This window comes from Symphalangus syndactylus, chromosome 17 (assembly GCF_028878055.3).
Source record: "Symphalangus syndactylus isolate Jambi chromosome 17, NHGRI_mSymSyn1-v2.1_pri, whole genome shotgun sequence".
In the NCBI taxonomy this organism is placed as follows: domain Eukaryota; kingdom Metazoa; phylum Chordata; class Mammalia; order Primates; family Hylobatidae; genus Symphalangus; species Symphalangus syndactylus.
The window spans coordinates 24,959,262-24,986,665 of record NC_072439.2 but is presented as its reverse complement, the minus strand read 5'-3'; the positions used below and the strand labels follow the sequence as shown (position 1 = coordinate 24,986,665).

At 39.4% G+C, this 27,404-nt stretch overlaps 1 protein-coding gene across 3 annotated transcripts in view; it reads left to right on the top strand.

Annotated features, from left to right (window-relative positions):
* Positions 1-27,404, top strand: part of ZNF568 (zinc finger protein 568) — an 89,050-nt gene that overhangs the window by 22,606 nt on the left and 39,040 nt on the right. For 2 of the 3 annotated variants that reach the window (XM_055249670.2, XM_063621260.1), the window contains one exon: positions 11,436-15,293. In XM_055249670.2, the coding sequence (XP_055105645.1) occupies positions 11,436-13,012 (1,577 nt within the window). In that variant the 3' untranslated portion in view covers positions 13,013-15,293. Of the gene's footprint in view, positions 1-11,435; positions 15,294-27,404 lie in introns of those variants that run through there. The other variant, XM_055250891.2, reaches the window with a different exon arrangement.

Genomic DNA, 27,404 nt, shown 5'->3' with positions numbered 1-27,404 from the left:
GGAAAATACCTTTTTAACCTTTACATTTGGTTGATAGTTGGCCGTGTGTAAAATTTTTGAGCCATACTTTCTTTTCCAAAGAGTTTTATAGACAGTTACCTGAGGGATTTGGACAATTCTATCTTGGTTCCTAGATTCAAATGTTGCTTGGAGAAGTCTGAAGCCTGATTATTTCCCCTCATAGGTGACTTATTTTCCAGGATGCCTATAGGTTTCTTTTTCTTTAAAGCTTAAGTGGCTTTATGAGGCTATGTCTTGGAAGTGATCAATCAGTATCAGTTTTTCCCTTCAACTTATGGATTCATGATTTTCGTTCCTTGAAATGTCATATAGATTTGCTCGTTTCTTTTATGGTTATCATTGTCATCTTTCGATGAAGGTATTTTCCTGCTGTAGCCGTTGTTTACAGAAGGATAGTATTGAAGACTGTCCAGAAAAATGCTCTGAGCTGGTAAGAAGTCTCTGTACCTCACATTGACCTCCTTTATCATACAAGGTTTTGTGTTGAGACTTGGTTTACCCTTTCATTCTCCCAAGTTAAAGAGAGATTATTATTTGCATACTTCCTCTAGAACTCAGTGTCTCTTCCATCTTCCTATGCTAACAAACTGCTTATATAAGAATACTGGCTGTTTGCATCTCTTTGTTCAGCCCTGCCTTTGTACCATTTGTCAGGGCCAGATGAAGTCCATTCTGTTCCTGCCACAATCTCAAGACATCCGGCAAAAAAATGACTCATTCATTCTGCCCACAAGGGGGTGCCTCTGTTTTAGAGAACTCTGTTCCCTGTACTTTTTGTTGGAGATAAGAAACAGGAACTGCTATCTCTGGGTTTCTTCCCTGCCTAATCCAGTCTATTTTCTGTTCTTTCCTCCTATTCTGGGGATGGAGTTTAGCTATCTTTAAGGTTCATTGAAGATGTATTTTTTTTTTTTTTTTTTTTTTTTTGAGACGGAGTCTCGCTCTGTCGCCCAGGCTGGAGTGCAGTGGTGCAGTCTCAGCTCACTGCAAGCTCCGCCTCCTGGGTTTAAGCGATTCTCCTGCCTCAGCCTCCCAAGTAGCTGGGACTACAGGCGCATGTGACCACGCCCGGCTAATTTTTGTATCTTTTAGTAGAGACAGGGTTTCACCATGTTGGCCAGGCTGGTCTCGAATTCCTGACCTCATGATCCTCCCACCTTGGCCTCCCAAAGTGCTGGGATTACAGGCGTGAGCCACCGCACCTGGCCAGAAGATGTATTTTCTTTTTCTGTTTCTTCTTCATGTTTGCAGAGTGAAGAGAAGACAGAGATGTTTAATTCTACCATATTGAAACAGGAAGTCCTCTATGCTGTATTTGATCCATTTCACCCTTCTTGGAAATGTCTTTCTTCTTTGTGCTTCTCTAAAGGATTCAAATTCTTCCTTGGTTCTGGTTTATTGTTTATTTCTTCTTATGAAATATCTTTTACATGACTTCTTTCTCATCGCTCACTGGACATCACCCAAAGTAGTTCTGAATTACAATAGACTTCTTTTTCCTCAAAGTACCTTCATGCTATATCTGTGTTCATGCTATTAAATAGGTATTTAACTCTAGAAATGACAGCATTGGGATATGTATCTTTAATGCCTCCAGAATTTTGAAATTCTTCATATCTCTGCCATTAATTATGAGTGCTCTTACCTAAGTTCTAGCAGTTATTTAACTTTAATCTCATTTTTTAGTAAATGGTCCTCAATATTTCCAGCCTACATTGGTCTTGCCCATCTCTCAACTAACATTCTATTACATGTCTACCAGAATGGTTGGAATCTGAAAACATATACTATCTTCTATATGTTTTCATATTTTGATGTCTAACACTTGTTTATTAGTCCACCTGTAGAAAGAAAAACTTTTATTCTTCCTATAAATGAGTCGTGATTGATGTAGAGCTATATTTGGGAAGATTTTTCTTATTTTTGGTTGTTTTAAAATATTTACCTACAGATTTCAAAATAAACGTGGAAGAAATCAGGCTAGAGTTAGAAAGACAGGGCATAGTCACATGAGATAGTGTTGAATGTTAAATTGCAATGTGAGGCATCTATTTAGTAAATGAGTAAACCAGACAACACCTAGAAAGTTTTAAGAGAAGGGCTGTAGAAGGAGTAACAAGATTGAGGCTTTCTTTTTCCTTTTGAAAAGAGCTTGGCATTGAAGCCATTTTCCTATAAGATCTATAGCTCATTTATACTTATTAAAAATTAGAAAACATAACAAAATGTTTGGAAAGTAAAATTAGCGTGTCTGTTTGGGGGGTAAAATTAGAAACATGGCCTGACTGGAGGAGAGAAGATTGTAAGAGATTAGTGAAATCAGGGATGAGTTTTCCACTGTAGAGTCAGAAAGTTCTGAATTTTGCTAGCATTCGTGTTCTCTTTTGCTGTCTTTTATTTTTAAAATTTTGTTGTCAATTTAGTTTATTTTTTCCCCTCTTTAATCACTGAAGCTATAGTTTTGCCCTGTGCATGGTGGCAGCAAGGTTACAATGGTCAATTATAAGCAAGGGCTTATAAGATAACAGAATATGAAGGTTAAAAAACATCTAGTTATCTGAATTTTAAGTTACCCACAGTTGACGGAACTCCAGGGGCATGGAAAACCATTGTAGAACTAATGATGTAGGAATGTTATCATTTTGGGTGATGGTATGAAAGAAAAAAGTCAAAACACAATGGAATTTGATATAAAGGCAGTTTCAATGTGGAGAAATAAACATAGGATAAGATGATAGGACCTGCTGTTAGAACACTGAGGTGAATCAAAGATGGCTTGCCTCCTGATCAGCTTTATACTTTTTATTCAATAAAATTAGACCTCCCTATTTCTAATATGCCTTGTTCTTTAAGCACATATAAAAATGAATCACAATTAGATGGAAAGTTGGAGCTCTCTCCATATTTATTACCAATTTTGGATCGTATTTAGTTTGGACAGACTAATCTTCAAGTATGTTTAGATAGAAATAAAGGAATTTGAACTTTATGAAAATTAATTTGCTTGTGGTATGCAGACTGCACAAAAAATAGACTTGTCAGGATCATAAGACAGTTAATCTAGGCAAAAGTAATGAGAACTTGGGTTAGCATTTGTTTCTCTTAACGTAATGTAGCTGTTATTATTTCTCACTTATGCCATTTCTTTCCCTTTTAATATGCATTTTTAGTTTTTTCAAAGTATACCTTATACATTACTTGTTTTAGAGAGCCAGTAGAAATATCAGATTATAGCAGTGCTGTGCTCTGACCTCACATTTCACCTCTTTTAGTCAATTATTTTTGACTTTTTTTAACTATCTCTTGTTGTCGACTTATGTATTTTGAAACAAATGTTTATACTGCTCTGTAATTTTTTTTTTTTTTTTTTTTTAAGACAGAGTCTTGCTCTTGTTGCCCAGGCTGGAGTGCAATGGTGTGATCTTTGCTCACTGCAACTCTGCCTCACGGGTTCAAGTGATTCTCCTGCCTCAGCCTGCCAAGTAACTGGGATCACAGGCATACACCACCACGCCCGGCTAATTTCTTGTATTTAGTAGAGACGGGGTTTCACCATGTTAGTCAGGCTGGTCTTGAACTCCTGACTCGCCTCGGTCTCCCAAAGTGCTGGGATTACAGGCGTGCACCACCGCACCCGGTCTGTAAATGTTTTTGTAGTCATTTTCAAACATAAGAATAGAGAGATAAAGGAGCCGGGCGCGGTGGCTCACGCCTGTAATCCTAGCACTTTGGGAGGCCGAGGTGGGCAGATCATGAGGTCAGGAGATCGAAACCATCCTGGCTAACATGGTGAAACCCCATCTCTATTAAAAATACAAAAAATTAGCCAGGCGTGGTGGCAGGTGCCTGTAGTCCCAGCTACTCAGGAGGCTGAGACAGGAGAATGGCGTGAACCCAGGAGGCAGAGCTTGCAGTGAGCCGAGATCGCACCACTGCACTCCAGCCTGGGCGACAGGACCAGACTCCGTCTCAAAAAAAGAATAGAGAGATAATATAAGGAATCCTCATGTATTCATCACTCAGCTTCAACAGTTACCGACATTTTCTTAGATTTGTTTACTCTGTTTCTCTCTTACCCCCACTCCAGTTTTGTTTTGTTTTTTTGCTGAACTACTTTACTTTTCCTTTTAAATACTACCATATGTATTGCCAAGAGATTTTTTTTAATCCTGCAATATTTCTAACACACCTAACAACATTAGTAATAATTTCTTACTATCATCTGCTACTTAGTCTCTTGTATATTTCATTGTGTCAAGAGTGTTGTTTATGGTTGGTTTATTTGAATCAGGATCCAAATAAAATCTGCACATTCTTAGTTCACAGATTATACAAAAGCAGGCTGTGGGTATAGTTTGCCAACCCCTGCTCTAGATGTACCTTATTCTGGATTTGCCATTTAACCTCCTTGTGGTGGTGTTTGACATGCTTCTTTATCCCGTTTTTCCTATAATCTGGCTTTACTCAATGCAGGTTCAAATCTTTGGCAAGTATACTTCATAGGTGATGCTGTGTACATCCTATTGCATCTTATGTCAGTTTGTCCCACATACAGACATAATTGAGATTGATCAGTAGATTCATGTGTTGTCAGGCCAAATCCTCCTATTTCAGTGATCTCTGTCAACCTTTCACTTAAAGGTTTTAGCACCTGTTGATCATCATAGCCTAGATCCATTATTTTATTAGAGCGTCTTTCACTTTTATTAGCTGAAATTCTGCCATAGAGTAAAACTCTCTCATTAACTGTTTGATTGCACTGAAATACAGTTTCTCAGACCAGGAAAAAGAAATACTCTTTCTCTTCAAAAGCTTTTAGAATAATGATTGGTGTCCTAGAGGTTTCCAAAATTTAGCAAGTTAAATCATTATAAGTTTATGTAATTTGAGCCTCAGAATATATTATAGGTGTATAAATATTTTTCATATATTATTATTATTATATTGAAGACAGAGTCTTTTTTTTTTTTTTTTTTTTTTTTTTTTTTGAGACGGAGTCTCGCTCTGTCGCCCAGGCTGGAGTGCAGTGGCACAATCTCGGCTCACTGCAAGCTCCGCCTCCCGGGTTCACGCCATTCTCCTGCCTCAGCCTCTCCGAATAGCTGGGACTACAGGCGCCCGCCACCACGCCCGGCTAATTTTTTGTATTTTTAGTAGAGACGGGGTTTCACCGTGGTCTCGATCTCCTGACCTCGAGTCTTGCTCTGTCGCTCAGGCTGAAGAGCAATGGTGTGATCTTAGCTCACTGCAACATCCGCCTCCCGGGTTCAAGCGAGTCTCGTGCCTCCATCTCCCGAGTACTGGGATTAAAGGTGTGCACCACCACACCTGTAATTTTTGTATTTTTTAGTAGAGATTGGGTTTCGCCATGTTGGCCAGGCTGGTCTCGAACTCTTGGCCTCAAGTGATCAGCCCGCTTTGGCCTCACAAAGTGCTGGGATTACAGTCATGAGCCACCACACCAGACCCATATATTAATACTCAAATTGTCTCATCTTTAGCAAGAGGGATCTTTAGCTAATCTTGTAAATTTCCTGCTCCAGACATGGAAATAGCCATTTCTTTAAAAACTGTTGCCTCTTTTAGCAGGAAATGATATTGTGGAGACTACAGTCTGAGGATTATGGTTGCTCTTTAATACTGAGTTATTGGTTCTATAGCTTTTAAGTGGACAGAGCTAGGAAAAATGAATCTTTTAAAAAGAAAAATATAGGCCAGGCATGGTGGCTCATGCCTGTAATCCCAGCACTTTGGGAGGTTGAAGCAGGCGAATCACCCGAAGTTGAGAGTTTGAGACCAGCCTGACCAACATGGAGAAACCCCATCTCTACTAAAAATACAAAATTAGTTGGGTGTGGTGGTGCATGCCTGTAGTCCCAGCTACTCGGGAGGCTGAGGCAGGAGAATTGCTTGAACCTGGGAGGTGGAGGTTGTGGTGAGCCGAGATCATGCTATTGCACTCCAGCCTGGACAACAAGAGCAAAACTCCATCTCAAAAAAAACCAAAAAAGAAAAAGAAAAATATATATGAATTTTAGATACATCCAGTTAAAATTAAAAAGTATAGTGCCCTTTTACCTTTTATGCTGAAAATCTTGGCTCCTCATTACATTGTTTATTTCCTTAATTCATATATATTTCTCACCCCTGGCACTATTGACATTTTGGGCCAGATAATTCTTTGCTCTGGGGGACTGCCTTGTGTGTTGTGGGACATTTAGCAGCATGCCTGCTTCTACTCACTGGATAACAGTAGCACCATCCCCCTTTCTCCCAATCATCTTCCCAGTTGTGAAAACCGAAAATGTCTGTAGACCTTCCAGACATTGCCAAGTAACCCTTAGGGAGTAACACTGATTAATCTATCTTCTTTCTTTATATATTAGTTGCAAATTAACAGTAATGCTAATATTACTAATAATAAAAAGACAACTAAACGTAATTTAAGATTTCTTTGGGGGTTTCTTCCTTAGAATATATTCTAATAGGGATATATAGTCAAACTACTATGTTTAAGGTTACTTAAAGTAATTTTCTATGTGATTATGGCTCTCATTTGATAAGTAGGCTTGTTTCCAATTTTTTTCTATTTTTAGGGATTGCTTTGGCTTTTTTTTTCTTTTTTGATTTAATTTTTATTTTTTCATATGTAAAATACATACATGATTTTATTGTCAGAACTCTAAAGTTACAGTCAGAGAAGTCATGGTTTCAGGACATGTAAGTGAAAAAAACTCAGCGTACAGAACATTGTTTAGAATATGCTCTCTTTTATGTGCAAATGGATGGGAAGAGAGGCAGAGAAGGGGTGTGTGTGTGTGTGTGTGTGTGTGTAAAATATATTAAAAATACAATTGGCCCTCAGACAACATGGGTTTAAACTGCACGGGTCCACTTATATGCTGATTTTCTTATACCTCTGCCACCCAAGATGGCAAGACCAACCTCCTCCTCAGCCTACTCAGTGTGAAGATGATGAGGATGAAGATGTTTAGGATGATCCACTTCCACTTAATGAATAGTTAATGTATTTTCTTTATGATTATTGTAATAACATTTTTTTCCTCTAAGTTATTTTATTGTAAAAATGCAGTGTATAATACATATACAAAATATGTGTTAATCAACTATGTTTTCAATAAGGCTTCTGGTCAACAGTAGGCTATTACTGGTTAAGTTTTGGGAGAGTCAAAAGTTAGAAACAGATTTGCAATTATGTGGAGGATTAGCACCCCATCCCCATGTTGTTCAAGGGCCAACTGTACATATGATATATGCGTGTATAGGTACTATATATAAGGAAATGTGTGATTATGTATGTGTGTACGTGTGTGTGTATGTATGTATGTATGTATGTATGTATGTTTTTTTAAATGGTGGAAGAATAATCCAAGAACTGGCCAGGCATGGTGGTTCATACCTGTAATCCCAGCACTTTGGGAGGCTGGGGCGGGTGGATCATGAAGTCAGAAGATAGAGACCATCCTGGCCAACATGGTGAAACCCTGTTTCTACTAAAAAAATGCAAAAAATTAGCCAGGCGTGGTGGCGTGCGCCTGTAATTCCAGCTATTGGGGAGGCTGAGGCAGGGGAATCGCTTGAACCTGGGAGGCGGAGGTTGCAGTGAGCCGAGATTGTGCCACTGCACTCCAGCCTGGCGACAGAGTGAAACTCTGTCTCAAAATAATAATAATAATAACAATAATAATAATCCAAGAAGTAATAAAAATGGTTATCTAGAGGGCAAAGCGGGAATTGGTGTTTCAGGGACAGGGTAGAATCTGGACTTCCCTAAATACGCTGCTGTTTGGTAATTTGTGTTTTTATCAACTTGATATAAATAGAAGATGAGGTTTAGTAGTGTTACCACAACCACTTCTCCTTTCGTTTTTTTCTGGAATATAGATACATCGCAATTTTTAGCTAATTCAGTTTCACCACTTACTTTGTTATGATTGTTGACATATTGTTTACTACTGAGCCAAGAAATGACTCTTAATTACATACACTTATATAACTTTTTGTCACTCCTAGAATTACTACTTGCCTTATTTTTCTGTTTTCTATGTATTTTTAATTTAAATGATACCCTCAAAATTCTTTGTTTAAATAAGGAATCCGTCATTGTTATTAGTTTACCTCATTTTGATGCATGAAGGGATAAAAGGGAAATTCTAAACATCTTCCAAAATTCTAAATTTTAAAGAAGATAAAAGAAATTTTTTAGTTTTTTTTTGTTTCTTTTTCTTTCTTTCTTTCTTTTTTTTTTTTTTTTTTGAGATGGAGTTTCGCTCTTGTTGCCCAGGCTGGAGTGCAAAGTTGCAATCTCAGCTCACCACAACCTCCGCCTCCCAGGTTCACGCGATTCTCCTGCCTCAGCCTCCCAAGTAGCTGGGATTATAGGCATGCTCCACCACGCCCAGCTAATTTTGTATTTTTAGTAGAGATGGGGTTTCTCCATGTTAGTCAGGCTGAACTCCCAACCTCTGGTGATCCGCCCACCTTGGCCTCCCAAAGTGCTGGGATTACAGGCTTGAGCCACTGCACCCTGCCTGTGTTTTTTTAACTAGTGGACTATACTGTAGAATGGTTGGATCAGAACCTAGAAGATTTTTTGTTTGTTTGTTGGTTTGTTTGTTTGTTTGTTTGAGACTGAGTCTCACTCTGTTGCCCAGGCTGGAGTGCAGCGGCATGATCTCGGCTCACTGCAACCTCTGCCTCCCAGGTTGAAGCAGTTCTCCTGCCTCAGCCTCCTGTGTAGCTGGGATTACAGGCGTGCACCACCACGCCCAGCTAATTTTTGTATTTTTAGTAGAGACGGGGTTTCATCATGTTGGTCAGGCTGGTCTTGAACTCCTGACCTCATGTAATCCACCTGCCTCGGCCTCCCAAAGTGCGGGGATTACAGGCGTAAGCCACCACGCCCAGGCTGAACCTAGAAGTTTTGTGTGGGGCCCCATATGCCAGCATCTGTTGTTCCTTTTAATCTTTTTATCTCCTATGTGTAGGTACATGCCAGCATTCATGAGGCTAAATAACAGAAAGGGATTGTTGATCTCATTCATGTTAGAGTGTATGGTGAATCTAAATCACATGGGAACTCTACATGCAGTTATGTCTAGGAAATGTAGTTTTAACTGCCTCAGCCTTCACAGGATGGAAAAGCGTGGTGGGAGATTAGAATACATGTTACTTAAGCAGATCCATAACTCTTGCCTTCGTGTGTAACTGCTCCCTACTCAGACTTTAATCCTCTTCTTTTTAGTCCCACTCTTATCCTACCCACTCCCCTTTTTTTTGAGATGAGGTCTTGCTATGTTTCCCAGACTAGTCTCAAATTCCTGGGCTTTAGCAACCCTTCCAAGTAGCTGGGAATACAGGTACAGCCCACCGCATCTGGTTTTTTAAATTAATAAACTTCATCTTTTAGGCTGGTTTTAGGTTCACAACAAAACTGAGTGGTGTACAGAGCTCATGAAATAGTACAAAGTATATGGATACCCACTGCCCAGGCACACACCCAGCCTTCCCCACTGTCAGCATCTTGCACCACAGTGGTATATTTGTTACCATCAATGAACCTGCATTACTGTTATTATTATACACATTATTATTACCCAAAGTCCGTAATTTACGTTAGGGTCACTCCTGGTATTGTACATTCTATGGGTTTTGATAAATGTATAATGACTCAGATCCATTATAGTATCGTACAGAATACTTTCACTGTCCTAAAACTCCTCTCTCTTCCTCCTATTTATTCCTTCCTCTCCCATAAGCTCTGGCAACCACTGATATCTTTACTAGTCATCATTTTGCCTTTTCCAGTTTGGAATCATATAGTAGGTGGCCTTTTCCAATGGGCTTCTTTTACTTAGCCACATGCATTTAAGGTTCCTCTATGTCTTTTCATAACTTGATAGCATATCTGTTTTTATCATTGATGAATATTTCATTGTCTAGATGTACCACAGTTTATTCATTCACCTAGTAAAGGGCATCTTCCAAGTGTTGGCAATTAGGAATAAAACTGCTGTAAATATCCATGTGCAGATATTTGTATGGACATATGTTTTCAACTCATTGGGGTAAATACCAAGCATGATTGCTGAATAATATGGTAATAGTATGTCTAGTTTTGTAAGAAACTGCCAGACTGTCTTCCAAAGTGGCTGTACCATTTTGCAGTCCCACCAGCAATGAGTGAGAGGTCCTATTGCTCTGCAAACTTGTCAGCCTTTGACTTAGTAGTTGCAGCAGGGGTTGTTTGTTGTTGATTTTTTTTTTTTTCAGATTTCCTACATAGATGATCACATCACCTGTGAACAAAGACAGTTCTTGTTTCGTTTTTTTTTGAGACGGAGTCTTGCTCTGTCGCCCAGGCTGGAGTGCAGTGGCGCAATCTCAGCTCACTGCAACCTCTGCCTCCCAGGTTCATGCCATTCTCCTGCCTCAGCCTCCCGAGCAGCTGGGACTACAGGCGCCCACCACCACTCCCAGCTACTTTTTTTTTTTTTTTGTATTTTTAGTAGAGACAGGGTTTCACCATGTTAGCCAGGATGGTCTCGATCTCCTGACCTCATGATCCACCCGCCTCGGCCTCCCAAAGTGCTGGGATTACAGGCGTGAGCCACCGCGCCCGGCCTTTGTTTCATTTTTCCTTCCTAATCTGAACAGCTTTTATTTCCTTTTCTTGTTATTGTATTAGGTAGGACTTCTAGTACAATGTTAAAAAGCAGTAATGCGAGAGAACATCCTTGCCTTGTGCTTGTGTATCCCTACCTTTTGAGTGCCTAGATTCTCCAATTCTTGAGCCTTTCCACTGATTTCTGGCCAAATCACTTTGCATCTTCATGATACTTTATAGCTTTGCTATTCAGTTTATGGTTCCCTAAATGCTTCTCGTCCTGCAGTATTATGTTAAAATCTCTTGTTCACCTTTTTTTACATTCGTGTCTCCTTTTTCTTATGGATTTAACCCTTTATTCTTTCACTATCGTTTTAATGGAATTTTAGGAAGGAGGAAAAATACATGCATTGAAGCCGGTGTGTTTAATCACAAATGTTCATCTTGTTCTCTAGCCATTTGACTCCCTATCAGTCATTTTTGTGTTCACCCTTTCATTTCAATTATTTTATTCATTTTGCTGATTTCTGCACTATACGTGGATGCTTTAAAAATCAATCAAGGCTACTTGGACCTACAGATGTCAGTTTTTGTCTCCATATGTTTTATGTAGTAGTTAACTTCTCAAACCTTAGGAACTAGGAACATTTACTCTTAACTTTCTTTTGTATTGGTTGACTAGGCCAACATCAAAGATTAAACCCCACATTTGCCAATTTCTGATATGTTATTAATAGTCTAGTGGTAGAATAATTCACAAGTAATAATTTCTGGTCCTCCATTTTAGAAGTTTGGGAAGTTGATGAACAGATCAAGAAGCAACAGGAAACACTTGTGAGGAAAGTCACATCCATCTCCAAGAAAATTCTGATAAAGGAAAAAGTCATTGAATGTAAAAAAGTTGCAAAAATATTTCCTCTGAGTTCAGACATTGTTACTTCAAGACAAAGCTTCTATGACTGTGACTCACTTGATAAGGATTTGGAACGTAATTTAGACTTACTTAGATATGAGAAAGGCTGTGTAAGAGAGAAACACAGTAATGAGTTTGGGAAACCATTTTACCATTATGCATCCTGTGTTGTAACCCCCTTTAAGTGTAATCAGTGTGGACAAGACTTCAGTCATAAATTTGACCTCATTAGACATGAGCGAATTCATGCTGGAGAGAAACCTTACGAATGTAAAGAATGTGGAAAAGCCTTCAGTAGGAAGGAAAATCTTATTACACATCAGAAAATTCATACTGGGGAAAAACCATATAAGTGTAATGAATGTGGAAAAGCTTTCATTCAGATGTCAAACCTTATTAGACACCACAGAATTCATACTGGGGAGAAACCTTATGCATGTAAGGATTGTTGGAAAGCCTTCAGTCAGAAATCAAATCTCATTGAACACAAGCGAATTCACACTGGAGAGAAACCCTATGAATGTAAGGAATGTGGGAAGTCCTTCAGCCAGAAGCAAAATCTTATTGAGCATGAGAAAATTCATACTGGGGAGAAACCTTATGCATGTAATGAATGTGGTAGAGCTTTTTCTCGAATGTCATCTGTTACACTACATATGAGAAGTCACACAGGGGAGAAACCCTATAAATGTAATAAATGTGGAAAAGCTTTCTCTCAATGCTCAGTATTTATTATACATATGAGAAGTCACACTGGTGAGAAACCCTATGTATGTAGCGAATGTGGGAAAGCCTTCTCTCAAAGTTCATCCCTTACCGTACATATGCGAAATCATACAGCTGAGAAACCCTATGAATGTAAGGAATGTGGAAAAGCCTTCAGCAGGAAAGAAAATCTCATTACACATCAGAAAATTCACACCGGAGAGAAACCTTACGAATGCAGTGAATGTGGGAAAGCTTTTATTCAGATGTCAAACCTCATTCGACACGAGAGAATTCATACGGGTGAGAAACCCTATGCATGTACGATATGTGGAAAAGCCTTTAGTCAGAAATCAAACCTCACTGAACATGAGAAAATTCATACTGGAGAGAAACCTTATCATTGTAATCAGTGTGGGAAAGCTTTCAGTCAAAGACAAAATCTTCTTGAGCATGAAAAAATTCATACTGGAGAGAAACCATTCAAATGTAATGAATGTGGTAAAGCCTTCTCTCGAATCTCATCCCTCACTCTTCATGTGAGAAGTCACACAGGGGAGAAACCCTATGAATGTAATAAATGTGGGAAAGCCTTTTCTCAGTGCTCATTACTTATTATACATATGAGAAGTCATACTGGTGAGAAACCGTTTGAATGTAATGAATGTGGGAAAGCATTCTCTCAAAGAGCATCCCTTTCTATACATAAGAGAGGTCATACAGGTGAGAGACACCGAGTATATTAAATAAAAGAAGGCCTCTTAAATTCAACCCATGTTTTACTTAAAATATCTTGGCATAAGCTCAAAAAAACCAGGATCTTTATGGAAAAATTTTAATACTTTGTTAAAAGATGTAAGACTGGAATGAATGGAAAGAAATACCATATATATAGATGGAAAAACCCAGTATTATAAAAACCTCAATTCTAAAAATCTATAGACTGAATGCAGTTCCAAACAAAATCTACTAAGAATTTTCTAGGATCTTTCAAAAATGGTTATAAAATTCATGTGAAATAGAAGTGTATGGATTGCTGAGACAATTTTGAAAAGAACAAAGGAAACACCCTCACTGTATGACATAAAGTTATAGTCATTTAAAAATGTGTGATACTAGTACATTAGTAGGTAAATAAGCAGATTTTAAAGAATAGAATATCCAGAAGCAGACCGGGCGCGGTGGCTCAAGCCTGTAATCCCAGCACTTTGGGAGGCCGAGGCGGGTGGATCACGAGGTCAGGAGATCGAGACCATCCTGGCTAACACGGTGAAACCCCGTCTCTACTAAAAAATACAAAAAAATTAGCCGGGCGTGCTGGCGGGCGCCTGTGGTCCCAGCTACTTGGGAGGCTGAGGCAGGAGAATGGCGTGAACCCAGGAGGTGGAGGTTGCAGTGAGCCGAGATCGCGCCACCGCACTCCAGCCTGGGGGACAGAGAAAGACTCCGTCTCAAAAAAAAAAAAAAAAAGAATATCCAGAAGCAGATTCATGAATATATGTGAACTCAGTGTATGTTAGACCTGACATGAATTAGTAGGGAAATGATGACCCAGTCAATAAAATTGCTGGAAATATTTGACTCTCTGTATTGGAGAAAATAAAATTACAACATTATGACATATTAAAAAATCAATATTCTTTTTTTTTTTTTTGAGACAAGGGTCTCACTCTGTCGCCCAGGCTGAAGTACAGTGGTGCAATCTCAGCTCACTGCAGCCTCTGCCTCCCGGGTTCTATTTTTTTTTTTTTTTTTTTTGTATTTTTAGTAGAGATGGGGTTTCACCATGTTGGCCAGGCTAGTCTTGAACTCCTGACTTCAAGTGATCTGCCCTCTTTGGCCTCCCAAAGTGCTGGGGTTTACAGGCTTGAGCCACTGCACCTGGCCAAAAAATTAATATTCTAAAGGATTTAAATACTGGAATTTGAAAAGCCAAACTGTGAAACCACTGGGAGAAAATAGGTGATATTGTCTATGACGTTGAGGCCAAGGAGCTTTTTTTTTTTTTTTTTTTTTTTTAAGACGAAAGGACTCTGTAATTCCACTTCTAGGTATACATCCTATAGAAACTCACAAATAATGCATAAGAAATATATATATAATATATGTATGTATGTATAGCCAGATGCAGTGGCACATGCCTATAATCCCAGCTACTTGGGAGGCTGATAGAAGAAGATAACTTGAGCTTGGGAGTTCAAGACCAGCCTGGGAAACATAGCAAGACCCCATCTCTTAAAAAAAAGGAAATATGTAGACATATATCTGCATTGAAAACAACCTAAATATTCATCAGTGGGGTAATAGATGAATAAAATATGATATATTCAAATGATAGAATAGTATACAGCACTTAAAAGCAGTGAATCAGATCCATATTGTGTAACATGGATAGTTAATGTTGAATGAAAAAAATCAAAATACAAATGAAGCATTGTGTAATAATATTTATGTAAATTGGAATGAAATCATTTATAAAAAAACTGTTTCTATTATTGAAAAGTGTATGTAAAACTATTTAAAATAGAATAGAAGGATACACGCCCAATTATTGATAGCATTGTCTCTGGAAATTGAATTTGAGGCCGTTGATTAAAGGGAGACTTTAGCTTTGCTTGTAGTTTTTATGCCTTAAAAAAGACTGGTAGCATATAAAATAAATCTTAAAAGCTAACGATACACAATGACAATATGAATGTTTGCTTGTAATAGTGTTTTTCTTGTTCTTTCTCAGAACAGGCCAAGGGAAACCTGTGCCCATAGAAGGAAATGTTATAATGGATTCATATGCTCTATCAGATGCTCAACTATTTTATGAAAAATATGTCTAGAAAATTAGTAATTAGAATATTCCTGTTTATTATATAATGTGAAATTAGCACATTTTAACAGCTTGATGATGCTTTTTTTTATATTTTAACGTTTCTGAAATTGGACTCCTTTCAACTGATGATATCTTAGATTCAAGTAAATATTTAATTATTAAAAATTTGAAAATCAGATGCCAGTATAACAAATGAAATGTGTTTTTATTTACTAGCTCAGGGTATCATGGTCTACTACTCATGGTGCCTGTACGTTCAGTGGAGCCAGTATTATTAGACAGCAAATTTGTTAGGTTCATAGCTAATCACCGATATATTTAGAGTACTGTAGAGAGATTAAGATTTTTCCTGAGAAAGTAACTTTGCAGTATTTGTTTTCTTGCCCTGTAATTTTCCATACAACCAGCATAGGCATTAATATCATTGTTAATTATAACAATATTTTGAAATGAGAAATCATTTATTTCCTGAGGTGGCCATAAGCAATTGTGTAAAAGTGTGTTGGTCTTAATCTAGAGACCATTTTATTCTTTTTACAACTCTTGACTTACACAGCCCATCCAGTTTTGGTTGGAAATGGTGGTGAACTTAGACCCTGAGCACTAATAATAGAGTTCCTCTTGAAGAGTCTCATTCTCTGTAATAATACATGAACCAACCCTTACAGAGGTCATGTTTTTATTATGCCATCTCTACAATATTATTTAATATACATTACAGAAAGCTGCTAATGCCTTTTTAAAAAGGAGATAGGGCCAGATGCAGTAGCTCAAGCCTGTAAACCCAGCACTTTGGGAGGCCGAGGCAGGTGGATCACCTGAGGTCAGGAATTCAAGACGAGCCTGGTCAACAGGATGAAACCCCGTCTCTACTAAAAATACAAAAATTAGCCAGGCATGAGGCAGGTGCCTGTAATCCCAGCTACGCAGAAGGCTGAGGCAGGAGAATTGCTTGAACGCGGGAGGCAGAGGTTGCAGTGAGCCAAGATCGTGCCACTGCAGTCCAGCCTGCGTGACAGAGTAAGACCCTTTCTCAAAAAAATAAAAAATAAAAATAAATAAAAAGGAGATAGGCTGGGTGTGGTGGCTCACGCGTGTAATCCCAGCACTTTGGGAGGCCTAGGCGGGCCGATTACTTGAGGTCAGGAGTTCGAGACCAGCCTGGCCAATATGGTGAAAGCCCACCTCTACTAAAAATACAAAAATTAGCCGGGCGTGGTGGCACATGCCTGTAATCCCAGCTACTCAGGAGGCTGAGGCAGGAGAATCACTTGAACCTATAGGGGCGGAGGTTGCAGTGAGCCAAAATCACGCCAGTGCACTTCAGCCTGGGCGACAGCAAGATTCTGCCTCAAAAAAATAAAAAGATAAAAATAGGGGGTGTTTGTGAAAAGGGATCTTTAGCTTTTATGATTGAACATTAACTATATTTGTTTGAAGTTGATTTCACAAAAGTAAATCTCAAGCTAAAGTTGTGAAGTACAACCATGACTATCAGTTTTGATTGTTATTAGGTATTTTTGAAGACTGATGGTGACTTAACAACAGCAGAGACTGACTTCAGTGAAAACAATGACAACTTACCAAAACTGAAATATCTAAATGAGTATTATCATTTCATAGTCCCTTCTTCAATAAGTTTTATACTACATCCAGTTTTGCCAGCATACCCAATATTTATGTGTGAACTTTTTTTTTTTTGAGACAAAGTCTTGCTCTGTCACCCAGGCTGCAGAGCAGTGGCGTGATCTCAGCTCACAGCAACCCCTGCCTCCGGGTTCAAGTGATTCTCCTGCCTTAGCCTCCCAAGCAGCTGGGACCACAGGTATGTGCCACCATACCTGGCTATTTTTTTTTTCTTGTATTTTTAATGGAGCTGGGGTTTCACCATATTGGCCAGGCTGGTCTCAAACTCCTGACCTCAGGTGATCCACCCACCTCGGCCTCCCAAAGTGCTGGGATTAAAGGCGTGACCCACTGTGCCAGCCTGTAAACCTTTTTTTTTTTTTTGGAGAGGGAGTCTCCCTCTGTCACCCAGGCTGGAGTGCAGCAGCATGATCTTGGCTCGCTGCAACCTCCGCCTCCTGGGTTCAAGCGATTCTCCTGCCTCAGCCTCCTAAGTAGCTGGGACTACAGGCGCCCGCCACCATGCCCAGCTGATTTTTGTATTTTAATAGAGACAGGGTTTCACTATGTAGGTCAAGCTGGTCTGTGAGCCACCATGCCCAGCCTGTAAACCTTTTTTTAAAAAATAGTTTTCACATTTCATGTATCCACACAAGTTACCCTGTATAAATATTTGTGAGACTTTTTTTTTTTTTGTCTAAACAGTTGTTTTTCTCTGTGATTTTCTTTTTAATGTTTTTTTTTGTTTGTTTGTTTGTTTGTTTTTTGGCCTGTACTTTATATGCCTTAAATCCTCCACCCCTTTCTTTACATAGCTTTAGAGTCAACAGAGAAACGTAAAATTCCACTTAAGGCCCATAAGGACAACCTTAGATTTCTCTTTTGGCCTCTCTCACCCCAGTAAGACTGGCTGAACCTATCAGGTGAGGTAAAGTGCCTCAGAGTAGGTCTAAGAGGGCATTTTACTGATCTTGTGTCAGCAAACAGATGATCTGGTCTCTGTAAATTCATGTTTTCCTTCTGTCCTAAGGGGTAGAAATAATAAGATAGATATAAGTGACTGAGATAAACATTGAAAAAAATCATTAATTAAATCATGGTGAATTCTTTACCTGGACACACATGAGTTACTGCCTAGAGAGTTTCCATTCTAGAGTTCAAACTTCATAAGAGGTTCAGTTCCTGTGAATGGCCCTCAAAACACACAGAATAAAACATACTAATAGTGGCTTGGACTAGACACAGCAGTAGAAATTGGTAGATTTCAGATACATTTTGGAGGTGATTCAACATAATGAGTTCATATGAAAGATGAGGAATAAAGAGATAAAGGATAACTCCTATGCTTTTATGGAAAGAAACTGGCTGGACGGTGGACCATTTGATAAAAATGCAGCAGGCTGGGGAGAAATATTTTAGGGTAAAGATTGGGGATGGACTCAAGATGTGTGATGGACTTTCTTTTCAGCAGTTTCCCAGAAGCAGGCTTTGAGATGAGGATTCCTATGCAAGTGACTTATTAAGGAAGTGCTTTCAGTAAGAGCGGTAAGGGAATGGAGGCAGCAGAATAAGAAAAAGAAGTAAGTCAAGGGTGTGATCGCAGGCACAGTCCTGCCATGGATGATGTCATCCTGATCCCTGTGGGAACTCGGGAAGCTATGCCTCAGACTTTTCAAGATTCCATCTTCAGGACTGAGGCACTTGTGCTGCCAACTTCTGAGAATCTTGGCTGCTGACAACTCACAGCTAAATTCCTCTAAGGAATTGCTGTTGGATGAAAGGAGCTGCCTTATGCAAGGTTACACTGTCTCCCTTCAGGCAGCTTGGCCCACGTTGCCTCAGTTTAGAGCAACTCTGAAGAGCAATCCCAGCTCTAGAGCTCCCCAGGGAACAAATTTCAACTGCATCAGTTTAATTTCTCTTTCCATCCAATTCTGCTTTATTCATTTCCTTACTGCTGATATTCCCAAGAGATCTCCCCAATAAACCCTACCATAGATTTCCATCTCAGATTCTCTTTTCCTGGGAAACTGACTTAAAACAGTAGGCATTTTGCAACAGCAGTCCTCAAATTGAAATTTAAAAAAGTTTTTTTTTTTTTTGAGACAGGGTCTCACTCTGCTGCCCAGGCTGGAGTATGTGATGCAATCTTGGCTCACTGAAACCTCTGCCTCCCAGGCTCAAGCGATTCTCATGCCTCAGCCTTCTGAGTAGCTGGGATTACAGGTGTGCACCACCATGCTCAGCTAATTTTTCATATTTTTAGTAGAGATGGGGTTTCACTATGTTGGCTAGGCTGTTCTTGAACTCCTGGCCTCAAGTGACTTGCCCACCTTGGTTTCCCAAAGTGCTGAGATTACAGGTGTTAGCCACAGCACCCAACCAAAAAATATTTTTGATTCATTTGAAACTAATAAACTCATTACATGTTAATACAAATAATAAATTTTTATGAAATTATTTTATGAAAAATAATTATTTCCAAAACGAAAAAAAATAAGAGCGTCATTGTTACACAATTTTCAAATACTTTAAATTAAAGCAGACAACTGGGTTCTCATATCTGCTTCTACATTCAGTCACATGTCATGTAAGACTGGGAAACTCCATCCTATACTCATGAGCAAATGAGATCAAAAGAAGGAAAAATATGAAAATAGTTTCAATCTCAAGGCCCCCTAGGGATTTCCAGACTGTTCTTTTTTTTTTTTTTTTAAATGGAGTCTTGCTCTGTCACCCAGGCTGGAGTGCAGTGGCGCGATCTCGGCTCACTGCAATCTCCGCCTCTGGGGTTAAGCAATTCTCCCTGCCTCAGCCTCCCAAGTAGCTGGGATTACAGGCGCCTGCCACCATCCCTGGCTAACTTTTGTATTTTTAGTAAAGATGGGGTTTCGCCATGTTGGCCAGGCTGGTCTTGAACTCCTGACCTCAGGTGATCCGCCTCAGCCTCCCAGAGTGCTGGGATTACAGGCATAAGCCACCACACCCAGCCCAGACTGTTCTTTAACTGCTGTTGTGACATTTGGTGTGGTTTCTTCAAAAACTTGATGTCATGGGCTAAAGAGGTATATAAACAGGAGGCTAAAGGGAAGCATGGGCATGCTTTCTAGAAGAGGTCTCAGATGGAGGACTTGAGAAACAAAGAAGATGAATAAGGAAAATGTTAAATATGTGGGTAATTAGAAACAAATATTGGCAGGTGGAAAAGAAGAGCAAGATTGATTTACAGGTTTTTCAAAGGCTATGAAAATACTGGAAAACAATGGTGTATAATTCAGTGGATTGGAGTGGGTTTGATTTAAAGTATTTCAAGTCTCTTTACTATTAAATATAAAGCTAATTTTTTAAGATTCAGATTTTGAAGGATTGTAAGAGACCCAAAAGATTGCCTTATTGAGTTGAGGAAGTTCCCTTTATTCCTAAGTTTGCTGACTGTTTGTATTGTGATTGGGTGTTGGATTTTTGTCAAATGATTTTTCTGCATCTATTGACATGATTATATGATTTTTCTTCTTCAGCCTCTTGATGTCATGAATGAGATTAATAGATTTTCAAAGGTTGAATCAATCTTGCATTTCTGGGATAAATCCCACTTGATTGTGGTGTATAATTCTTTTTATATATTATTGGATTTGATTTGCTAATATTTTATTGAGTATTTTTGCATCTGTATTCATGAGAGATATTGTTCTGTAGTTTTCTTTTCCTGTAATATGTTTCTCCTGGTTTTGGTATTAGGATAATGCTGGCCTCATAGATTGAGTTAAGAAATATTTCCTTTTTCTAGAAGAGAGGGTAGAGAATTGATAAACTTTCTTTCTTATATGTTTGGGAGCATTAATCAGTAAACCCATCTGGGCCTGATGCTTTCTATTTGGAAGGTTAATAGTTATTGATTCCATTTATTTAATAGATACAGGCCTGTTTGGATTGTCTATTTATTCTTGGTGAGTTTTTGACAGATTGTGTCTTTCAAGGAATTAGTCTGTTTCATGTAGATTATCAAATTTGTGGGCATAATATGCTTTATACTCTTTTATTCTTGTTCATAATATTCTTGTTTTCTTTTCTTTTTTTTTTTTTTTTTTTTTTTTTGAGACAGGGTCTCTCTTTCGCCCAGCCTGGAGTGCAGTGACACAATCTTGGCTGACTGCAACCTCCACCTCCCGGGTTCAAGCAATTCTCTTGCCTCAGCCTCCCAAGTAGCTGGGGTTACAGGCGTGCACCACCAAGCCCAGCTAATTTTTTTGTATTGTTAGTAGAGACAGGGTTTCGCCATCTTGGCCAGGCTGGTCTCAAACTCCTGACCTCAAGTGATCGACCCTCAGCCTCCCAAAGTGCTGAGATTACAGGCCTGAGCCACCATGCCCAGCCAGGTGGAGTCTTTAGATTTTCCTAGATATAGGATTATATCATCAACAAAAAGGCACAATTTGACTTCCTCTTTTCCAATTTGGATACCTTTTATTTCTTTCTCTTGCTTGATTAGTCTGGCTAGGATTTCCAGTACTGTGTTGAATAGGCGTGGTGAAAGTCGGCGTTGTTCCAATTCTTAGTGGAAATGCTTTCAACTTTTCCCTATTCACTATGGTGTTAGCTGTGGGTTTGTTACATATAACCTTTATTATTCTGAGGTATGTACCTTCTGTGCCTAGCTTGTTGAAGTTTTTATTGTGAAAGCATGTTGGATTTTATCAGATGCTTTTTCTGCATCTATTGAGATGATAATATGGTTTTTGTCCTTTATTCTGATGTGATGTATCATGTTAACTGATTTGCATACATTGACCCATCTTTGCATCCCTGGTATAAATCTCACTTGATTGTGGTGTATTATCATTTTGCTGTGCTATTGCATTTGGTTTGTTAGTGCTTTGTTGAGGATTTTTGCATCTACTTTTGTCAGATATCAGCCTTTAGTTTTCTTTTTTTTTTTTTTATTATACTTTAGGGTTTTAGGGTACATGTGCACAATGTGCAGGTTTGTTACATATGTATCCATGTGCCATGTTGATTTCCTGCACCCATTAACTCGTCATTTAGCATTAGGTGTATCTCCTAATGCTGTCCCTCCCCCCTCCCCCCACCCCACAACAGTCCCCGGAGTGTGATGTTCCCCTTCCTGTGTCCATGAGTTCTCATTGTTCAATTCCCACCTATGAGTGAGAACATGCGGTGTTCGGTTTTTTGTCCTTGCGATAGTTTACTGAGAATGATGTTTTCCAGTTTCATCCATGTCCCTACAAAGGACACGAACTCATCATTTTTTATGGCTGCATAGTATTCCATGGTGTATATGTGCCACATTTTCTTAATCCAGTCTATCGTTGTTGGACATTTGGGTTGGTTCCAACTCTTTGCTATTGTGAATAGTGCCGCAATAAACATACGTGTGCATGTGTCTTTATAGCAGCATGATTTATAGTCCTTTGGGTATATACCCAGTAATGGGATGGCTGGGTCAAATGGTATTTCTAGTTCGAGATCCCTGAGGAATCGCCACACTGACTTCCACAATGGTTGAACTAGTTTACAGTCCCACCAACAGTGTAAAAGTGTTCCTATTTCTCCACATCCTCTCCAGCACCTGTTGTTTCCTGATTTTTTAATGATGGCCATTCTAACTGGTGTGAGATGGTATCTCACTGTGGTTTTGATTTGCATTTCTCTGATGGCCAGTGATGAGGAGCATTTCTTCATGTGTTTTTTGGCTGCATAAATGTCTTCTTTTGAGAAGTGTCTGTTCATGTCCTCTGCCCACTTTTTGATGGGGTTGTTTGTTTTTTTCTTGTAAATTTGTTTGAGTTCATTGTAGATTCTGGATATTAGCCCTTTGTCAGATGAGTAGGTTGCAAAAATTTTCTCCCATTGTGTAGGTTGCCTGTTCACTCTGATGATAGTTTCTTTTGCTGTGCAGAAGCTCTTTAGTTTAATGAGATCCCATTTGTCGATTTTGGCTTTTGTTGCCATTGCTTTTGGTGTTTTAGACATGAAGTCCTTGCCCACGCCTATGTCCTGAATGGTATTGCCTAGGTTTTCTTGTAGGATTTTAATGGTTTTAGGTCTAACATATAAGTCTTGAATCCATCTTGAATTAATTTTTGTATAAGGTGTAAGGAAGGGATCCAGTTGCAGCTTTCTACATATGGCTAGCCAGTTTTCCCAGAACCATTTATTAAATAGGGAATCGTTTCCCCATTTCTTGTTTTTGTCAGGTTTGTCAAAGATCAGATAGTTGTAGCTATGCGGCATCATTTCTGAGGGCTCTGTTCTGTTCCATTGATCTTTGTCTCTGCTGTGGTACCAGTACCATGCTGTTTTGGTTACTGTAGCCTTGTAGTATAGTTTAAAATCAGGTAGCGTGATGCCTCCAGCTTTGTTCTTTTGGCTTAGGATTGACTTGGCGATGCGGGCTCTTTTTTGGTTCCATATGAACTTTAAAGTACTTTTTTCCAATTCTGTGAAGAAAGTCATTGGTAGCTTGATGGGGATGGCATTGAATCTATAAATTACCTTGGGCAGTATGGCCATTTTCACGATATTGATTCTTCCAACCCATGAGCATGGAATGTTCTTCCATTTGTTTGTATCCTCTTTTATTTCATTGAGCAGTGGTTTGTAGTTCTCTTTGAAGAGGTCCTTCACATCCCTGGTAAGTTGGATTCCTAGGTATTTTATTCTCTGTGAAGCAATTGTGAATGGGAGTTCACTCATGATTTGGCTCTCTGTTTGTCTGTGATTGGTGTACAAGAATGCTTGTGATTTTTGTACATTAATTTTGTATCCTGAGACTTTGCTGAAGTTGCTAATCAGCTTAAGGAGATTTTGGGCTGAGACAATGGGGTTTTCTAGATATACAATCATGTCATCTGCAAACAGGGACAATTTGACTTCCTCTTTTCCTAATTGAATACCCTTTATTTCCTTCTCCTGCCTGATTGCTCTGGCCAGAACTTCCAGCACTATGTTGAATAGGAGCGGTGAGAGAGGGCATCCCTGTCTTGTGCCAGTTTTCAGAAGGAATGCTTCCAGTTTTTGCCCATTCAGTATGATATTGGCTGTGGGTTTGTTGTAGATAGCTCTTATTATTTTGAGATACGTCCCATCAATACCTAATTTATTGAGAGTTTTTAGCATGAAGGGTTGTTGAATTTTGTCAAAGGCCTTTTCTGCATCTATTGAGATAATCATGTGGTTTTTGTCTTTGGTTCTGTTTATATGCTGGATTACATTTATTGATTTGCATATGTTGAACCAGCCTTGCATCCCAGGGATGAAGCCCACTTGATCATGGTGGATAAGCTTTTTGATGTGCTGCTGGATTCGGTTTGCCAGTATTTTATTGAGGATTTTTGCATCAATGTTCATCAAGGATATTGGTCTGAAATTCTCTTTTTTGGTTATGTCTCTGCCAGGTTTTGGTATCAGGACGATGCTGGCTTCGTAAAATGTGTTAGGGAGGATTCCCTCTTTTTCTATCGATTGGAATAGTTTCAGAAGGAATGGTACCAGTTCCTCCTTGTACCTCTGGTAGAATTCAGCTGTGAATCCATCAGGTCCTGGACTCTTTTTGGTTGGTAAGCTATTGATTATTGCCACAATTTCAGAACCTGTTATTGGTCTATTCAGAGATTCAACTTCTTCCTGGTTTAGTCTTGGGAGGGTGTATTTGTCGAGGAATTTATCCATTTCTTCTAGATTTTCTAGTTTATTTGCATAGAGGTGTTTGTAGTATTCTCTGATGGTAGATTGTATTTCTGTGGGATCGGTGGTGATATCCCCTTTTTCGTTTTTTATTGCATCTATTTGATTCTTCTCTCTTTTCTTCTTTATTAGTCTTGCTAGCGGTCCATCAATTTTGTTGATCTTTTCAAAAAACCAGCTCCTGGATTCATTAATTTTTTGAAGGGTTTTTTTGTGTCTCTATTTCCTTCAGTTCTGCTCTGATTTTAGTTATTTCTAGCCTTCTGCTAGCTTTTGAATGTGTTTGCTCTTGCTTTTCTAATTCTTTTAATTGTGATGTTAGGGTGTCAATTTTGGATCTTTCCTGCTTTTTCTTGTGGGCATTTAGTGCTATAAATTTCCCTCTACACACTGCTTTGAACGTGTCCCAGAGATTCTGGTATGTTGTGTCTTTGTTCTTGTTGGTTTCAAAGAACATCTTTATTTCTGCCTTCATTTCATTATGTACCCAATAGTCATTCAGGAGCAGGTTGTTCAGTTTCCATGTAGTTGAGCGGTTTTGACTGAGTTTCTTAATCCTGAGTTCTAGTTTGATTGCACTGTGGTCTGAGAGAGAGTTTGTTATAATCTCTGTTCTTCTACATTTGCTGAGAAGAGCTTTACTTCCAACTATGTGGTCAATTTTGGAATAGGTGTGGTGTGGTGCTGAAAAAAATGTATATTCTGTTGATTTGGGGTGTAGAGTTCTGTAGATGTCTATTAGGTCCACTTTATGTAGAGCTGAGTTCAATTCCTGGATATCCTTGTTAACTTTCTGTCTCGTTGATCTGTCTAATGCTGACAGTGGGGTGTTAAAATCTCCCATTATTATTGTGTGGGAGTTTAAGTCCCTTTGTAGGTCACTGAGGACTCGCTTTATGAATCTGGGTGCTCCTGTGTTGGGTGCATATATATTTAGGATAGTTAGCTCTTCTTGTTGAATTGATCCCTTTACCATTATGTAATGGCCTTCTTTGTCTCTTTTGATCTTTGTTGGTTTAAAGTCTATTTTATCAGAGACTAGGATTGCAACCCCTGCCTTTTTTTGTTTTCCAGTTGCTTGATAGATCTTCCTCCATCCCTTTATTTTGAGTCTATGTGTGTCTCTGCACGTGAGATGGGTTTCCTGAATACAGCACACTGATGGGTCCTGACTCCTTATCCAGTTTGCCAGTCTGTGTCTTTTGATTGGAGCATTTAGCCCATTTACATTTAACGTGAATATTGTTATGTGTGAATCTGATCCTGTCATTATGATGTTAGTTGGTTATTTTGCTCGTTAGTTGCTATAGTTTCTTCCTAGCCTCGATGGTCTTTACAATTTGGCATGTTTTTGCAGGGGCTGGTACCAGTTGTTCCTTTCCATGTTTAGTGCTTCCTTCAGGAGCTCTTTTAGGGCAGGCCTGGTGGTGACAAAATCACTCAGCGTTTGCTTGTCTGTAAAGTATTTTATTTCTCCTTCACTTATGAAGCTTAGTTTGGCGGGATAAGAAATTCTGGGTTGAAAATTCTTTTCTTTAAGAATGTTGAATATCGGCCCCCACTCTCTTCTGGCTTGTAGAGTTTCTGCTGAGAGATCAGCTGTTAGTCTGATGGGCTTCCCTTTGTGGGTAACCCGACCTTTCTCTCTGGCTGCCCTTAACATTTTTTCCTTCATTTCAACTTTGGTGAATCTGACAATTATGTGTCTTGGAGTTGCCCTTCTCGAGGAGTATCTTTGTGGCGTTCTCTGTATTTCCTGAATCTGAATGCTGGCCTGCCTTGCTAGATTGGGGAAGTTCTCCTGGATAATATCTTGCAGAGTGTTTTCCAACTTGGTTCCATTCTCCCCATCATTTTCAGGTACACCAATCAGACGTAGGTTTGGTCTTTTCACATAGTCCCAAATTTCTTGGAAGCTTTGTTCATTTCTTTTTATTCTTTTTTCTCTAAACTTCCCTTCTCTCTTCATTTCATTCATTTCATCTTCTATCAGCGATACCCTTTCTTCCAGTTGATCGCATCTGCTACTGAGGCTTCTGCATTCTTCGCGTAGTTCTCGAAACTTGGCTTTCAGCTCCATCATCTCCTTTAAGCCCTTCTCTCCATTGGTTATTCTAGTTATCCATTCTTCTAATTTTTTTTCAAAGTTTTTAACTTCTTTGCTATTGTTTTGAATTTCCTCTCGTAGCACAGAGTAGTTTGATCGTCTGAAGCCTTCTTCTCTCAACTCATCAAAGTCATCCTCCATCCAGCTTTGTTCCGTTGCTGGTGAGGAACTGCGTTCCTTTGGAGGAGGAGAGGTGCTCTGTTTTTTAGAGTTTCCAGTTTTTTTGGTCTGTTTTTTCCCCATCTTTGTGGTTTTGTCTACTTTTTGTCTTCGATGATGGTGATGTACAGATGGGTTTTTGGTGTGGATGTCCTTTCTGTTTGTTAATTTTCCCTCTACCAGACAAGACCCTCAGCTGCAGGTCTGTTGGAGTTTACTAGAGGTCCACTCCAGACCCTGTTTGGCTGGGTGTCAGCACCGGTGGCTGCAGAACAGCGGATTTTCGTGAGACCACAAATTCAGCTGTCTGATAGTTCCTCTGAAAGTTTTGTCTCAGAGGAGTACCCGGTTGAATGAGGTGTCAGTCTGTCCCTACTGGGGGGGTGCCTCCCAGTTAGGCTGCTCAGGGGTGAGGGACCCACTTTAGGAGGCAGTCTGTCCGTTCTCAGATCTCCAGCTGCGTGCTGGGAGAACCACTACTCTCTTCAAAGCTGTCAGTCAGACAGGGACATTTAAGGCTGTGGAGGTTCTCGCTGAGTTTTTGGTTGTCTGTGCCCTGCCCCCAGAGGTGGAGCCTACAGAGGCAGGCAGGCCTCCTTGAGCTGTGGTGGGCTCCACCCAGTTCGAGCTTCCTGGCTGCTTTGTTTACCTAAGCAAGCCTGGGCAATGGCGGGCGCCCCTCCCCCAGCCTCGCTGCCGCCTTGCAGCTTGATCTCAG